Raw genomic sequence first — 19,291 nt, 5'->3', positions numbered from 1 at the left:
CAGCACAGTACTGGTTAGGAAAAAACAAGTGGCTTTATTTTTTACCATGTGCTACTGACTGCACGTCACATAAACCAACTGTAAACCAGAGCAGAAATCAACATGTCTCTGACTGACAGTAATCTTTACTGGCATCTAGGGGGGTCAGGTTTTATTTTTAAGAGCTTTTTTGGCATTAAAAAAATGATATTCCTCTCAGTCGTATGTCACTTGACAGGTTTAGAGCCTAAAGCTTTACGACATTTGACTTCAATATTAATCTCTCCTTTCCAATTCAAACTTTTTTTCTTTTTACGTTTGCGCAGAGATAGATCATTCCGGTCTTATATGTCACAATTCTATTTAATATTTACAATTGCACAGCAAGCTTTAAAATCAAAGCAAAACCAAACCGTGAGTAAGGAGAAAAAAAAAGAAACACTGAGTAATCGATAATTTGCAAATGTCAAGTGCAATTATGTCTTTTACGTATCCATAATCATTAATGATATGCTAATTTCCCTACCATATGTATAAGCACACTGACACAATATATCATTGTGAAACCAAGCTACTTCAAGCAAATAAAAAAAAAAGACAGTTATCGTAATACAGTGCAGCTTTCTAAAAAAGAAAGTACAAGCCGACATACCAAATAACACAGATCCATATTACTAATAGATAAGAGCATTATAATTATTATTATTATCCTTTATTTATATGGCGCCACAAGTGTTCCGCAGCGCCTTACATAGTACATAGAACTAATAGGTGAACAAGAAACAAGTAACTTACAGTACATTACAGTGCAGGACAAGGACACAACTTATATACATTGCTGAAATAGTGATTAAAGCACTCGCAATATGCTGCCGGGAGTTGGCAGTCACGTGTTAGGTGCCCTAATGGGGAGTAGAGAGTAGAAGAAAATGTAAATAGAAGCACATGAGGGAAGAGGTCCCTGCTCATGAGAGCTTACATTAAAACAAGACTTCATATACAGGATCTATATGATTTTGTATATGTTGAAAAGTAGTTATGCAGTTCGTGCGTGTGTATGTATATATGCATACATATACTTGTGTGTGTGTGTATATATATATATATATATATACACATACACACACACAGATGGGTCCTCCTTTACTGGGCATCTTTATACCATATGGTGCGAGACGCGCGGCGTAACTGAGACGCTCCGACTGAAGTAGCATATTGTATTTTTCTTAAAATGTTGCATCTTAGTTATAGTACATTGCAGATGCAACTAAAAGCTGCTTTCAGTACTAGAGACGCTTGGCTGCGACTTTAACCACACAGAAATTGGTTTTACACACATACATAGTCACAGACTAAGCACAACTTGATGCCTGATTCAGAGTTGTATGCTAATGCCGCCGCCGTTGCTGTGATGAGAATATATGCAGATGTTGCAGGCCCTGGGAGATGTATTGAGACGCCCACCTGCGGCTTTGCAGATCCAAGCATCTGCGTACAAAGATGCAGCATCGGTCTCAGATCAATCGATGTTAGCAGTCCTGAGTAACTCTATAATCGCGTAGAATGGCCGCTTGAACTGAGATGCCGGAGCCATGTTTTGTGTGTAGGGAATCGCAGATACAGGCAGCAACATGCCCCGAAAATGGTCATAATCTCCCCCAAATTGCCATTCATTGTCAATCACTCTGCGTGTAAAGAGTCGCTGCTTGTGACTACGGTAATGGACTTTGATGCATGCAAAGCACGACTCAGGCGCATGTGCAGATAGCTGATAATCGCTCGGTATAGCGTACACCGCTGAACCAGGCCCTTGGGGTGAGGAAAAGCTGCAGCTGCTCGCAACGGAGCCCTTTATACACAGATTCAGACCCAGTCACACACATATGTACAAATGTCGCACTCCCTACTGATCAATGTAACCTAGCAATGCAGTTCTGTCCTTCCCGGTTGTTTTATTGATGCAAATAAGATGCACATTTTGAGCAAAAAAGTTGCATGGGACCTGGCGCGCCAAAAGGGGCTATTTGTCGTGACTGAGGCCACAGTAAAAAAGGACACATCTGTATATTAAAATGTATTTATATAGCACCAGCATAGTCCTTTTAACTTTGTAATAAAATAAGACTGGGTATACAAACAGACATGCAGAGAAATATATATATACAGTATATATATATATACATATATATATATATACACATGTACATACATACATAAAAATACTTAAATATCTCATATTAACCACCAATTGACAAGGGAGGATTTCAGACGTGAAATGATTCAGAATAAGAAAGTCCAATAGGATTCTTTAATAGGACAGTCTCATTCACGACAAGATCACTTTTTCTCTTTAATATACTGGACCAACTTCAGTGTGGATGATTGTAGATTCCATAGGCTCCAAATTGAAAAAAAAAGACCGACTCACCAAAAAGACACCCAAAAAATGGCCCAATGGCCCACTGTTAGATTTGATAAACAATGAATTTATTAAAATTTCTTGTAAATTTTACATAAAAATATTTGAATACATAAAAACTGTTTACACAATTCCTTCAATAATTTAACAGAAGACAACGCTGTATATTCTGCTATTAACCCATAAAGGGCCAGAATCACTCTCAGCAGGTTTCTCTCTTCTGATATATGAATAGATTCACAACCCAATGCATTTCGTCCATGAGGACTTCAACAGGGGCAAATCTGGTTCTTTTAATTAAGGGAAAAAGTAAAAAGTGTCTATGAGGATTCCCTGCTACATTCGGGATCTTTCACACATCACTGGCACTTAAAGTAGCAAGTCCACCTCCTACTATCACTTCTGGAAAAGGATGTCAGTATATGACAAATGGAAATGTAGTAACTGTATATATACAATTAGCTGAAGTACCTGGGTTTAAATATTCAAGTTATTAAGTTTTATTATGTGATGTCATCCAAATCAATACAGTGGAAGGCCCAGAACAGGCTCCCTGGGTCAAAGGCCTTCCCAGTGCACTCCACCGTGAGGTCCAACTGGGACCCCAACCACTCCATTAGGCATCCCAGACCAGTTGCTACCCCTCTGTGAAGTTTTCATCCAAATCCATCCAGTGGAAGGCTCAGTAAAGGCTCCAAGGGTCAAAGTTCTGCCCACCATACACCAACGGGAGGTCTGACCTGGACCTCAACCTCCTAGTATGTCTTCTGGGATCCAATGTTACCATTCTGAAGTTTTTGTCCAAATCCATCCAGTGGAAGGCTCAGAATAGGCTCCCTGGGTCAAAGTTCTGCCAAGTGTACACGACAGGAGGTCCGACCAGGACCCTAACCCCCCCTCCACCCTAAAACCTGGCCAGGATCCAACAGGACCAACTCGTGTTGGTTTCATCCCAATCGGTGTAGGGGTGTCAGAATGCATAACCAGACAGACAAACAGTCCATTGAATTTTATATATAAGATTAGTTGTTCATTGATTTTGACATCATATCTCACAGCTAAAGACCAGTATTTTTATGCCATGCTGCTACATTGTTTAATGACTTTGTTACAATCAATTATTTGTAATCCTTTATTGGTGCTCTGGTTGCCATCCTTTTCCCGGACACTCTTTTTTTTCTCTCCACTCGTACTGTATCCATGCCTCCTGATACCTTCCCTTCCCCTATGTTACGTTACCCCTCCCCTGGGATCTTGTTTTTTTATAAAATAAGAACAAGCTAAACATCACATTCTATGGAGTTAGTAATGTTCTTTTATGTAAACAGGAAAAATAATACAAAGTTCCCCCCCAAAATAATGACTTACTGCATGCTATTGATTTCAGCACCTTGGACAGCAGTATTATACATACAGTACTGTATGTGTACAAATGGCAGAAATGTTTTGCTGTTTGCATAATACTTATTTAAGTCTTGTTATGTCCCCAGTTGGCTTGCACTGAAAACATGTTACAGGGTTGTCTGGAGCTAGACAGATGGCACCTACCCTGGAGAGGTGGTCAACACAAAAACAAGCACATGTCCTAACTTAGGTTATTTCTCAGTGGGGTGAGGTATGACTCATTTTTACATTCATTCACTGTGTCATATTTACACAGTAATTATCACTTCAGATGCATCCTATTCTCTGTGCAGTTATATACACAAGCCCTGCAAGTTCCTTGTCATACAACCTGTGAAATGATTACCTATCCTCTCCATGCCATTTTATTGATATGCTTTACCTCATCTTAGAACAGGTAAAGAATAAAGGTAACCACACACAAGTGACCCTGCTGCTTGCTGTGAGCATCACTATGCCAAATTGGATGAGACCCAAGTGGGTCACTACCATGAAAACATTTCAGATACATAAGTGTCTATTAAAAACATATTCCCACATATGGACCCCTTGCTTCAAATGTACTACCTTTGTGATTATATATATAATATTATAAATATATATATATATATATATATATATATATATGTGGAAGGAAATAGCAGCAGCACTTGGAGACTGTAAAAAAAACTTTAATGTGATCCCTCACATAGCTCCCACATTTCGGGGCTCACATGTTCCTTTGTCAAGGGGGCGTGTGAGCCCTGAAATGTTGGAGCTATGTGAGGGATCACATTAAAGTTTTTTTGACAGTCTCCAAGTGCTGCTGCTATTTCCTTCCATATTCTATTCACCAGAAGGGGCACAGGAGCACCAAATTGTTTGTTTAGCAGAGTGCCGGTCCGTCCATCAAGTCATGTGTATATATATATATATATATATATATATAGTCATTGAGGTCCCGAACAAATCAAGTCCCAACACGGCACTACTGGTACAATATTCTGTATTAATGGTTGTAGCAAGCTTGTTTATTAGCTATTTGCAACTTACAGACCACAGCAGCCTGAGGACGGGGTCTTTTGATCCTGAAACGTCACGTTGCACATTATGCTGTGGATGCATTATTCATTATGCTGAGGATTTCATGTAACCATTAATGTGTATTAACAACCATTAATACAGAATATTGTACCAGTAGTGCCGTGTTGGGACTTGATTTGTTCGGGACCTCAATGACTATATGTTAAAAATTACACGAGCACACTCAGCTGTATCAGTACGACCGAGTGCCGGATTTTCGGGAAATTATATATATATATATATATGCTCCAATAATCCGGCACTCCTTAGCTGTTGGTGCAACTTGGTGTGCTCGTGCTGTTTAAAATACGGTGTTGGTCCTGAATAATACAAGTCCATGCACGGCACTACTGATGAGCAAACTTTAATAAGTAGAAGTTTCTCATCAGTAGTGCCGTGCATGGACTTGTATTATTCAGAACCAACACTATATATATATATCAGTCATATAATCAGTCATGCCAGACAATATTTGCCGACATTACTTGCAATATTCCTGTGCATGAATACTACATTTAGCAGACTGTAAATAGCCCTACTGTTACCTAGCAGACTAGAAAACCAAACATGCCATCATCTCTGGCTTTTTAACTAAGTGATGCAAACGAGAAGCATCATCATTCTAAGCAATGTCTGTTTCAATGCTGTTTAGTAACAGCTTTGATTTATGTTAACGTACAAAAGTGACTTTACCTGCTTGTTAAGACTTTAACCCTGTACAATGCAGCATCTCTCCAGTCACCAACAGTTTTTGTCTGCTTATACATTGCTCAACCTCAATTCTTAAATCTTCTGATAAATACACCCAGAGCATGGGACACTTTGGAGATGAGAACCAGGGGAATTAAGCTTGGTATAAACTACAAAAATCATTTGTCCCCAACTATTTACAGATCATTAAAACATGTGGCTACATAAAAGCAGTACAAAATTACCACCACCTCTCTTCACTAGACAAGATACAGCTTCACTGCAAATGCATGCACGTCATAGTGTAAGAGTTAACTGGCCTTTGTGGACTACAGAAACATTAGCTAATTATGGTATGTTAATGTTTTGTATAATATATTCACTGACAATTTGTAGGTGCCATTGTGTTGCTCTGGTCCACATCAATATGCTAATGTATTTATAGAAAACTAAATGTTCAAAATAATTGCAGTCATTTGATTTGCAGTATCTTATGCCAGAAAAAAATAAAATACAATTTCCAAGTACAGTTTACAGCCCTTAATAAGGACTGTATCTTACATATACACTTACAAGGTATAGGGAATAAATACATACAAAGAAAATCCCCTATCTTGTGTTATAAAATATCCAGAATGGTTCATAGTGCCCAAAAGCTGCAGGATGAGTGACGTGCTACTGGCTACTGGAGGCGGCAACAGTGAGTGCTCCAGAAAAGGAGGGCATGTCGGCTCTGTTTTCTGAGCATGCCGAAGCCAATGGCTGAGTCCTTGGATGCAGCTTCACTGGCCATGGCAGTGTGATATTTCCAGACATCCTGACTAACATGAGGGTTACTCAGATGTCCTTGTTCACGCAGTTGATCTGATGCTGTGTCTTTAGACACACCAGCAGATCACAGAAACCAGCAGTGGGTGGCTTTTTACCTAAGACACCTCCTGCACCACTGCTGCGAACGAAGAAGCAGCAGAGGGAGAAATTAGCTGACATCTAACATAGGTTTGAGGTAAAATAACTTCACTTTACAGTTTATCTCTATTGCTTAGTCATACAAGCGACAGCCATTTTTCTGGAGACCAAAAATTCACTGAGACTAATGTAAATAAACTCAGCCTCTATGGCCTCAACATTGAAGACCAATACGAATGTGACCATTGATCACCAAATCACAAGTTAGAAAGATAGAGAAGGAAGAATATTATACCATTGTATACAAGCCCACTTCAAGCACTGATTGTACACTGACATTTTAAACTCTTGGCCTAGCAAGACAAAAAAAAATCTACTATCTAGCACCATTAATTAAGAATGAAACTGTTTAATTTTTAGTTTAGTATTTTGCTTTTTATTTTTCGGTTGGATGTATCATTTTTAACAAATTAGAAATAATTAAACTAAAGACATTGACACAGAGAATTTTTTTTTATGTAGATTTTTTATTTTTGTGCCTTGTAAGATAACAAAATGTGTATGAAAATTAACCCCTACTATTTAAATTTACCTTAGAATGACATTTTTTATTTTATTTTATTAATGTGTTTACTGCCAAGATATTTATGTAGAAGCCATTCTACTTACCAATTTGTTTTTGGACTGCAAGAATCTGAAGTGCATAAAGGATGCCTATAGTAGTAACCCCTAAAAACACACAACATAGACAGCACCCAGGTGGAATTTAATGCAGTCTCAGTGCTACAAAGCAACAATGCTAGCCATTGTGCCACTGTTCTGTCCAGTAGTAGTGTAATCCGACTAAATATATTTTGTGTATAAAAATAAACCTGCATTTTATAGACTTTTTGATGCCAATTAACATAGTGACATCACACACCACCAAAGTAAGTAAAAAAAAAAATCAAAAATGATTGGCTAGATGAATGGTTCCCACACTGGGTGCCTCGGGGCACCTGCAGGGGTGCCACGTGATAGTGGTCCAGCATTGGGTCAAATTAAATACTGTATGGTTCATGTGATAGACAAAACCAGTGCTGGTGGCTGCTAAGCGCAACTCTGTCCACCAGCACATAACTGTACCTAAGGATGACATATAAGCACAATCTTCTTAATTTATACATTTTTGCAGAATTTCTCAATAAGAAAATTGTAGCCTGGGGGGGTCATGAAAAAATGCTGATACTCTGATACTCTACGGCACCGTGAATAAAGAAAGTTTGGGATTCACTGGGCTAGATGCTACAATATGACATTTAGGAGGTAGAGTGACACATTTCTAAGCCATGAAAGTATGTAATGACAGAAAAAAAGAAGAGTACTGTAGAAATATTTAGAATGGATGGATTGATCCTGCCATACAGGGTCCGAAAGGAAGACTGACTGAAAGCAATGTACCAGAGTGCACCATATTAAACTTGCCCACTCCCATAGTGCTTGCTCCATGTTTGTGTCTCATGGATAGAGGCACATGGCGATGAGTGGCTTAAAATAAGTGATCCATTTGAATGTGTAAACCAAAACTCAGAATGTACTGAAGTGAACTAATCAATGTCCAAATCCATTTTGGAATCTATTTTTTCCTATCAATCCTTAATTTAATATTTGTTACAAATAGTACCGTTTATAATCAGAGGCAATAATTTATTTACACAGAGATTTTTCCCACTTGCTAACACAGGTTAGAGTGGAACATCTCAATGCATAAAACTAGTTTGCACCTAACGGATGGAAATGTTATCACAAAGTCCATTTACCAGAAAAACGACACTTTTTTACAGTCTGATATTTAATCTCATGGTGGGACATTAAGAGGAAATGTGACACATACAAAAGAACAAATTAGAACCATATGGAAATTGTCTATTAGTGCAATAAAAATCTTAACAAGTGGTTGCACATTTTCAAGGTGTTTGTTAAAGGTCATCGTATGACACTTTGGATCTTTTTGCACATTCAGAAGGGGAAAAAAGTGAAAATAGATAATAGAAAAAGGGAGGGGGCGCATGCAGCAGTGGAATATCTGCGAGGGTGAGTGAAGGAATGAAGAGGGGACAGATGTACTGTACTATATTTCTTGGAGCCAGAGTTGGATTAAGAACCCATGGGGCCCTAGGTACGATACTGGGCCTGAGCTCTCTCCGACACCGATCTGCTCCTTAAAATAATTTTTTTAGAGAAACTTGCAAGGATGTCATGGGCGAACAAAAGTCCAGGAATGATGATGTTTGGCCATGAAAGATGACATTTTGCCTCTTTCTGAGTCCCATTTTTTGGAGGGAAAAAATCCGAACCTGGCATGCAAAACCGAACCAATCCGAGCCTGCACATCCCTAATAAATATATATATATAATATATATATATATATATATATACACACATATATAGACATATATTTACAGTTGCTTATCACTGCTTTGATACAGTTGCTTATCATTGCTTTATATTGTCTAATCCAGTGATCTACTTTTATACAGCTTGTCTCAGAGCAGGAAACTCACAGATGTTTGATGGATGGAGGTATATACATTTATAACTAGTATAAAGTTTTTGTTAGTTATACATGTGCCACTATAAATACTGAACAGGGCCACTTCCACTTGTACACCTGATCTAAATCTCCCACTTCATTAAGTCTTTGTGCAGCAGCCAGTCCTGGGACCATCCCCAGACAGAATCGGTATGTAATGCCGGCGGCTGTTTAGCTGCTGGATCAAATACCGACAGTGGCAGCATGGTGGGTCGAATTCCCAACAGCTGATGGTAAGTACCCTAACCCTCCCCTCTCCCCCCTAACCCTAACCCTCCCTTAGGGGTGCCTAACCCTAACCTCCCCCCTAGTGCCTAAACCTAACCCCCCCTCCCCACACCCTAAACCTAACCCTCCCAGGGGGGTGCCTAACCGTAACTCCCCTAGTGGTGCCTAACCCCCTTTCCCCTACCCTAACCTTCCCGGGGCATGCCTAACCCTAAGTTCCCCCAGGGGTCCCTAAACCTAACTCCCCCCCTTCCCTGTGGTTAGACGCTATGACACCAGGCATACCTTCGTTCGGTATGCCATATCGATTCCTTCCTATCTATACACTAAAATTGTTGCTGTTTAGCATTATTAGTCGCACAAGAAATAATTGCTTTCAGACTTTGATTGTGGTTCCAAAGCACAAAAAGTTATTATTCACCATAAAAGCAGATAGTTACACGCTGTGATCTAAATTACAATTAGCACAAACAAATTATACAGTCACAAGATACAGTCGTTACATACGCACGCGCTCTGGATCCAAATCCCGGCATCAAAGATGAAACCTCCGTCAACAGCAAAGAAAGGATTACTAGCATCTAGTTTCAGAGAGCCCACATATATACTCTTACAGAGATAGGCAATACAATAGAATAGGTTGGCATGATTCCATTGGTTCTTCTTCTTAGTTCTTCTGTTACAGTACAGTTCATAGGTCAATTCGTATGGTCACAGTCCAGCCTCCAACAGCTCTTTGTGTCCATTTTCCCGCTGCATAACAAATCTAACCTGACTGCATTACAGGATACATTTTAATGCCTAACTTTCTATGATCCATAATTTGCAGACACATGTTGAGATCTCCTCACCGATGAAAACGGAAATCTGCAAACACACAGTGGTTTAGAATTACACCAAACACAGTCTGCTTATCATATACTAAACCTTAGATATCAAATAATGTGTTTCACAACATTACTGATAATGAATAAAACCTTAAATATTAACCTTAATGCTAGGGAACCTTTTTATGTAAGTGTGCACTGTGTAAGTATTGGGGTATTGAGAAAAGACGCTAGTTAGCGTTGTGTGACTACGTGTTTTGTGGAGTACATCGTGATACGTGTTTTGCAGGGTTGATCATATTATATGTTTTAGTAACTGTCGGTATTTATATAATAGGACTTTTAACATCTTTCTATTGTGTGGGAATCGCCCGACGCTAAATAATAGCATCGCCGTATGTACTTATAATGTGTGAGATTCGCTAAAATGGCGCTGGGTGGCCAGTCGCAAAATGGCGTCTTGTTGCCATTTGCAAAATGGCTTTGTGCAGATTTACTTATAAACAGATTCTGTCTCAGCCAATTATCCAGCTTTATCAGCCGGGTGTCAGGATTCCGTAGTGGGGCTAATGATAGGCATTGGGATTTCGACGCCTATCTTTAGTCCCATGTCGGGATGTAAGTGTCGGGATATCGCCAGCGGGATTGTGCTTGCTGGTATCCTGACTGCATCCCCTCAGACTGCAGCACAGTCTTCTCTGCACAGCTGATACTTCTCTTTTTGTAGTATGGGGTGTTTAGCAAGGGCTAAAGAAGAAAAAAATCCTTTTTTGGGGCACTCATTTTTTAAATGTATGTAAAGTAAAGTAAAAGGTTATGGATTCAATTAAAACATACCTTTTATTTGTACTCACTTAAAAAACTAGGGTATTCAGACTCCTTATATTTGCGTATCCACCCTTCACATATTGGTAATCATCAGTGTGGTAGATCAGTTATAAAAACTTGTTTATACACAACAATTAATAGGTCTGCTGCGAAAATATATAAACAATAATAAATACACAAATGTAGTCAACAGCAATGGAGATTGTATTGTTAAGGAATCTCCATCAACACCACTGTACCTCCCTATGTATGTAAATGAAATAATTGTACCTGTCTCGCTGTGTTATTAGACACAAATATCATAGAATAAGCCTGAAAAAGAGTAATAATAACAGAAGAAAAGGTCCACTCATAATATTGGTCCTTAAACATAGGTAGAAATAAATATAAATAGTCTACCAATTACAAACAGATCATCTTATAGTTTCCACAGAGGTCACAGGCAATCAAGCCACAAGGCCAAACGCTTATCCGGCTGCACAGTCCCCGACTTGTGATGAATGGAAAACACCGCACACAGAGGTGGGATATCTCACCCTGCACTTACCTCCTAGATAGGGACGCCATCTACAATGGGTGAATGGTGTGCTGTGCACACGGGCCTCTGGGTCCAGGGGGGCCCACACCACAAAACCCTGCACCCATAGTCTTATACTTACCTGTCCATAGTGCTGCTCTGTTGCGACCGTTTGCCTTGTGACTCGCGCATGCGCAGTACTGCTATCCCCGGGAAATTGGCACAGGCACCATTTTCCCGGAGACTCGCGCATGTGCAGTAGAATCCAGCACTAAGCCAGAATCTACTGCACTGCAGGACCGTCCCCTCCTCTCTTAAAACGCCCTGCTCCTAGGTACCTTCTTTCTGTGTGGGCAGACCTCCCACGAAGACTCTGGTGTCTGCAATGTCTTTTGATACCAGGAACCAGGGCCGGACTGGCCATCGGGCAAATCTGGCAAATGCCAGAAGGGCCGATGACCAGATGGGCCAGTCCGGCTGTGTAGAAGATCAGCTCAGCTGAGCAGATAATATGCTTTCCGATGCCCTGCTTAGCGGCAGGGGAAAAGTGCTACTGCTTTCTGGTCACTCAGTAGTCACAATCAGAGTGGCTGGCCCCGGCCATCAGTCATTGTGGGCGGAGCCATAGAGCACTTCTGTTCTGCTCCGGCCAGAGAGCAGTAGCAATAACCCCGCCCTGCGCCCCGATACATATCCGTCTGCGGGCATCAGTGAATAGTCCTGATCCCTGTTGCCTCATCTCAGGTCCCCGCAAATCGCGGAAGTATGCCGTGAGGGGGCGGGGCCTAATGGTGCAAGGTGCCCGCCCCCATCACCATCTGCAACCTGCTGCTTTAGCTGCATCAAAAAGTAAGTGTGAAATGAATCTGTGTGTGTGTGTGTGTGTACTGTGCTAGGGTGCATGTTTGTGCTGGTGTGTTGGATGTATAGTTAGTGTGATAGTGTTAGTGTAATGTGTGTATATTTATATATGGTGTTGTACACCAGTGGTGTCAAACTCAGGCCCTCCAGCTGCAATGGAACTACACATCCCAGCATGCAGTGCCACAGTTTTGCTATTAGGGCATGCTAAAACTGTGGCAGGGCATGCTGGGATATGTAGTCCCACAAATATATATATATATATATATATATAAATAAATGTGTTTGTGTGTGTATATATTAAGTATATATATATATATATATATATAAATATATACACACACACAAACTATACATATATATTAGGGATGTGCAGGCTCGGATAGGTTCGAGTTTGCACGTGGAGTTCGGATTTTTCCCTCCAAAAAAACGGAACTCACAACGAGGCAAAACGTCATCTTACATGGACGAACATCATCATTCCTGGTCTTTTGTCCAGGAATGATGATGTTCGTCCATGCAAGATGACGTTTTGCCTCGTTCTGAGTTCCGTTTTTTTGGAGGGAAAAATCCGAACTCCACGTGCAAACTCGAACCTATCCGAGCCTGCACATCCCTAATATATATACTAACTATACATCCTACATAGTGGGTTGGGGAAGGCAATATTGGGGGCATGGGGGTAGTGCTGGGGGTAGGGAGGGGGTCAGGATAGCAGCTGGGGCAGTGCTGGGTATAGGGGAAGGGGTTTATCGTAGATAGCAGTGGTTACCTCTCGCCTGGTGGGAGCTCCCCGCCGAGTAATTGTTGTCCGCCTCCAGCTCCTTCCTGGCCCCTGCGCGCAGAGAACTGGGATGCAGGCATCAGGGATGGAGCTCAGGCAGCTAGAGGAGCCCAGCACCACCACAGCAAGGAAGATCCGCCTGCTCCGATGGAATCTGCAAAGGAAAAGAGGGAGAGCATGCATGCTGGCAGTCAGGGAGGGAAGGAGGTGGTCTCCGGTGGCAATTGGATAAGACGCTGGCAGCAGCGATTGGTTGAGAGATGCTGCTGGCACTGATTGGTTGCTGCAGATATAGCACACACACAGTTCGTCCTGCAGGCCCGCTCTCTCAACCAATTGCTGCCGGCAGTGTCTCCCAAACCAATTGCTGCTGGCAGTGATTAGTTGGGGAGACCAAGCTCGGGCCTAGCCCAATTTTTTTGGAAAGGGAATATATTATTTGGCGCCCTAGGCGTATTGAGAACCCTGAAGGTGCACTGCAAAAATTAAAGGGGCTTGGTCTCATGGGAAAAACTGTACCCATGACCCATACCCCATTTTTGTTACGCTGGATGCATGTCCAGTTCTCTGGGAGCTGCTGGCCATGCCCCCAGTCCATCTCTCCAGTGAATAGATGCGGCGCGCATGCGCACGCCATTTATTCACCACTTGCTCAAAGCAGCTACCATTCTTTTTTTTTTTTTTTCTTTTACTGAGGATAGAAATGGCTACTATGCAGATGTACACATAAACACAGCAGTCATCCAGTGTCTCACACACACACACAGCAGTCACCCATTCTCTCTTAACACACACAGCAGTCAGACTGTCACACAACAGTTATCCATTGCCTCAAACTCAACAGTCACTAATTGTCACACACACATCACACATTGTCAATATCATTTCACCATTGGCTGAACCAGTGTATCTTAGGTTAAAATTGTTCTTTACTTACACATACCAGAAGGGGCATCCAGTGTCCGCTCCCCCGCACCCGCGCTACTGTATCTTCCCACTACAGCACAGCTGCAGCTTCCTTCCTGTTCCTACTACAACACTGCATGCACGCAGTCCAGTGTTCCCCATGTTTTAGTAGCAGCATCCAGCAGCCAATCACAAAGATAAGTCAGGGTGGGCGGGGGAAATTCCCAGTATTGTGTACTGGGTGATACACTGGCGTGAGGAGCCAAAGACATAGTCGTCTCCCTGCGCAGACGGCTTCAGGTCCAGGCATTGGCAGGCATGGTAATGTGGAGACACAGCAGCCGTGGGAAGCAGGCAGCCAGCAGCACCCAGACTGGAAGCAGCCTCCCTGCTCCTCCAAGAGCAAGCAGTCCCAACCAAGGAACACTGCCATCAAGAGGGCCTGTATGTGGATGCTGAATAAGGCATTTTCCTGGCTGAAAACCAGCCTGCCCTCCGAAACTGGACACCCTGTGCCTGGCCACGAGCGATTGGCGGCCGACCACCAAATCCACACCTGCTAATGGCACACAGGGAAGTTGAGAGACTGCTGGAGGAACACAGGAGGAGTTGAGTTACTGGGGGGACACAAAGTGTAAGGGGCATTACTGTGTAGCATAATGTTATAAAGGGCACTATTATGTGACATAATGTATTATAAGGGGCACTAGTACTGCATGGCATAATTTGTAAAGAGCATCATTGTGTGTGGCATAATGTGTAATGGGCATTACTGTGTGTGGCATAATGTGTAAGGGGCATTATTGTGTGGCATAATGTATAAGGGGCACTACTGCTGTGTGGCATAATGTGTATAAGGAGTACTACTATGATGCATAACGTGAATGGTCTCTGGCATAATGTGAATGGGTTCTACTGTGTGATGTAAAATCAATAAGGAACACTACTGTGCGGTGTAATGTGACAATGGGGCACTACTGTGAAGATTAATGTGATGAAGGGGCACTACTGTGCTGTGTAATGTGATGAAGGGGTACTACTGTGCTGTGTAATTTGACTAAGGGACACTACTTTGTGGCATAATTTCAATTGGTGGTACTATGGAGTGGTCATGCCCCTTCCCAGTGAGACCACACCTGTGTTTTTTGCGCACGCCTTTCGGTGCGCACTCTCTTTACCTCAATTTTTAATGGGGCACCAATGCTCTTGTGCACAGGGCACCAAAATGTATAGTTACTTCTCTACTTTGGTGTGCACAGATGTGTCGTCCTCTGTGTTCAGCACCCCTGCCCTCAAAAATTCCTACAGTGAACATTGTCTAATCCTCTATAACTGCTAAACTAGGTCTTGGTCAATTGAGAAAATGCCTTCCCTTTTCTTTGTGTGTGACCTCCACCAATGAAGTGCCAGCTTTACTTAACAGAACCAACCAAATACCAAATGTCTGATTATTGCATATGTTTGAATCCCCTGCAGGATGAGCTCTGTAATGTGTGTATTTTAATACAGAGAATAATGTACACTTGTATGTTGCTGTAATATTAATTATATTTGTAAGAGCATAGACTAGGAAGTGGGAGGAGTCAGGAATAGTAAGGGGAGGAGTCTGTGCCAGGAACCACATGCTGACGCAAGGTGGGCCTGTGTGCTTTAAATGCCAGGGCCTATTTTTAGTCCCAGTCCGGCCCTGCCAGGAACCACCTAACTACTTGCACATGAGTGATTGCCCTCACTAATCCATCTTTCCATCGACACAGTCACTAGTTAGTCTCTCTCTCATCTGGCATCCTCTCCCTGGAAGATGCCAGACAGCAGAAGGGACAGTGGCATCTTTGTGTTGTACTGCACTGCCTGCGCTTACACCCACATTAATTATGTAATTATTTATGCCTGATTTAAGTGTGTACTTAGGTCCCGCTATCGGTCTAAGTAGCTACAACCCTGTCCCCTCACTGCTAAGTGGCACACAATACACAGGGTGTGTTCAAATTTAGTAGACATAACTGGACCCTCTGTGGAAACTAGAGGGTGTTTCACTCGCTATTGGCCTTTTCATAACTTTTAAAGTAATTGACGTAATTTAGTGAAATGTGACACAGACATACCTTGGTCTATGAGAAACATGAGGTAGTCATAGCAAGTGTTTAAAGTGTATGCCATTAGCATACAGGCCAGCTGTTTGTTAATGCGTGAAGTGAAGGCCAGCTGTTCACCACCCTAGTCAGCAGCACAGTCCAAAATTCAAATAGAAGAGCCAGTGAGGATGCCAGTGAGGATGGCAGTTGGTGTGGTTCCCCTATATGAAGTTTGCACTGCGCTGCAGCCCCACCTCTGGAGCCACCACTGCTAGTCAGTAGGTATTCCTGCTTCTGACAGTGGTGTTGTGTACTGAGGTGTCCACATTCATCGTGTCTGTGTGTTATGTGCCGATATGAACATTTATCGACTCAGTTTTTCAGTATGTCTGGACAATAAATACGCCTTGGTCAGCTGTGTACAGGTTCATATCAGCACGTAACCCACAGATACAAAGTGGGTCTGTGTCAAATTTCACTACATTACGGCAATTACTTTTTAAAAATTATAAGAAAAACTTTGGGGCCAATAGCGAGTGAAACACCCTTTATAATTGGATCTGTTTGTAACTGGTAGACTATTTATATTTATTTTTGCTTTTACCTATGTTTACGGACCAATATTATGAATGGACCTTTTCTTCTGTTATTATTACCCTTTTTAGGCGTTTTCTATGATTTTTTTTGTGTCCAATAACACTTCTGGACAGGTACAATTATTTAATTCAAATACATAAGTAGGTGCAGTGATGTTGATAAAGATGCCATATAGATAATATTACCAATACAATCGCCATTGCTGTTGACTATATTTGTGTATTTATTATTATTTATATATTATTCGCCGCAGACTTAATAACACTATTGTTGTGTATAAAAAAGTTTTTATAATTGATCTACCACACTGATGATTACCACTATGTGAAGGGTGGATTTGCAGTCTGAATACCCTATTTTTTCAGTGAGAACAAATATAAGGTATTTTTTAATTGAATCCATATCCTCTTACTTTACTCTACATGCATTTAAGAAACGAGTGCCCCAAAATATGATTTTTTTTTCTTCTTTAGCCCTTGCTAAACACCCTGTACTACTTAGTATTACATATTTATTTATTCCTGGGAGCACCGCCAACCATATTATGTAACTCGGACATTGTGTCATAATAATTACATTGATAAGTTGGTTTAGTAGTAATTGTATCCGATTTCCCTTATCGTGTTCGGGACCATCCCATACACTTCTCCTTTTGTATCAAGCAGTGCCCATAAAATTAAGTATATTTATAATTGGAGAAGGTATTAATTAATAGAGCTCCGACATTGCATTATAGCCCCCACAATATATTAATAGCCCCCCAATCCTGCATTACATTAACATCCTCCAAATGTAACAATAATCTACAAATAACATTAGTTCTCTTATATTTTCAATAAAACTTCAACATGTAACAATACTTCCCACCAGCCCACTACATAATGCTAACACCCCACCCCCACATTAATAATCCACACACTAATCATTTCATAATAATATCCCCATATACAGTAACATTAAAATCCATCCAGAATAACATTATTACCACCACCCACATAGCATTAATGCCCCTAAGACACTTACCTATTCTTGAAAATTGTGGGAGGCTTCTATATGAGCACATGGGAAGGGGATGTGGAGATGACAGAAGAGAGCAGGACAGTAAGAAGAGAGGGGTTCAGAGGATTCCCCATTATACAGTATGAGTGGTTTCAGGCCAAAGGGGAGCACTTTATCCAACCAGGTCTTCAAACTAGCATCAGTTTAAGGACAGCACTAATTTCCATTTGTCTATCATGTAAACCAGCTAATTTCTTGAAACAGTGAAGAACAAAAATATCTTTTAATGTACTGACAATAGTACAGATGTACAGTATGTTCAGAGCAGTCCCAATAACATGTCAATCTGGGGGTTAACAGTAACGGTCATCTATGTCATTCATTCAAATTGTCTAAACTGATGTTCTTCAAAAAGTACAGGTACATGATCAGCAATTGTTATGCAATTATATTAGTGTAGGCCAATTTGCCCAGCTTATTTCCATCCTTTGGTAACACAACTGTGTTCATGGACTAACTCTTCAGTGAAGACATTTTCATCTCTGCAAACACCTAATTTCAGAGCAAATTGCAGGAATCCTCACAGCTGAGCAATTGTAATCCACTTTTTAAGACTGGATGAAATCCAAGACAAACAGTCTTGGCAAAATTGGAATTTATATAATTATCAGTACCTCCTTGTGAAATATGACATTTTAAATCCTGTAGCTCCCATATAAAATAGATAAAACCACACAAATAAAAGCATTGCCAAAATATACTTAAGAGTTAAAATGCATTGCTGGCTTTCTCTAAGGAGCCTAGATAAATTGTACCCACTATGTTAACATTGGATGCCACTGTACACATACATCTATCTCCCAGTGGGAGGCAATTCTCAGAGTCCCAGTAATAATGCTCCGTCAGTCCTCCCAGTGTGATGAGCCTGTCAGTGCTGACAAGGGGAATTACTGGGACCCTGAGACACTGTGTCACAGGAGGAGGGAGGAATGTTCTTCTTTATCAGATCTGTTTTCAGTTTAATTGCTTGAAAACAGACTTCTCAGTATATGGAATGACAAAGAAAGGATGATTGAGAGGGAAAAACGCAGAATGAATTCCAGTGGTGTGCTATGCTGTCCTTGTGCCCAGTTAAAACAGAGAGCCTATACTTTGTCACCATGGAGCACTCAGTGGGGGGGGGGTTTCCTGATGTCTTGCAGATGGTTTTTGTATTAGTGCTGAGGTAGAGTTGGGGTCCATATGGTTGTTGTAGGGGTAACTGGAAATAAGATGAGTTGCGGGAAGGGAAGTAGCTTGGAGGAAGAGAAGTAGCTTGGAGGACTGGGGGGAAATGTATTAGTGTTTAAGTCACTGCAAAATATATGTGGGATAGGACTAATATTATATAGCTATATGGAAATTAGGATAAGAACAGCGACAATAATGGGGAGAGACAAAGTCGGCATTGAGTATGGAGTTATGAATATGTATGGCTGAAGAGAGAAAATGGAAATTGCAGAGAAAAAGGAATGTAAAATCGGAGAGTGTGGATAAACAGGGATGTTCTGTATAAGATCATCTACAAAGTATATATATTGTTGATCTTGTTGACATTTGTTGATAATGTTATGATGACAACATTTTAGATAAT

General features: G+C 41.1%; 1 protein-coding gene across 4 annotated transcripts in view; it reads left to right on the top strand.

The window, feature by feature from the left end:
- UNC5A (unc-5 netrin receptor A) overlaps positions 1–19,291 on the top strand; it is a 335,992-nt gene that overhangs the window by 90,569 nt on the left and 226,132 nt on the right. The window contains exon 1 of one of the 4 annotated variants that reach the window (XM_088465534.1): positions 12,126–12,285. The exons of the other annotated variants lie outside the window; for them this stretch is intronic. Within the exon in view, the coding sequence (XP_088321660.1) occupies positions 12,225–12,285 (61 nt within the window). The 5' untranslated portion in view covers positions 12,126–12,224. Of the gene's footprint in view, positions 1–12,125; positions 12,286–19,291 lie in introns of those variants that run through there. 4 annotated transcript variants of the gene reach the window in all.

Source organism: Taudactylus pleione, unplaced genomic scaffold (genome assembly GCF_031769625.1).
Source record: "Taudactylus pleione unplaced genomic scaffold, aTauple2 ptg001990l, whole genome shotgun sequence".
In the NCBI taxonomy this organism is placed as follows: Eukaryota; Metazoa; Chordata; class Amphibia; order Anura; family Myobatrachidae; genus Taudactylus; species Taudactylus pleione.
The sequence above is the reverse complement of the archived record's forward strand: the minus strand, read 5'-3'. Positions and strand labels throughout refer to the sequence as shown.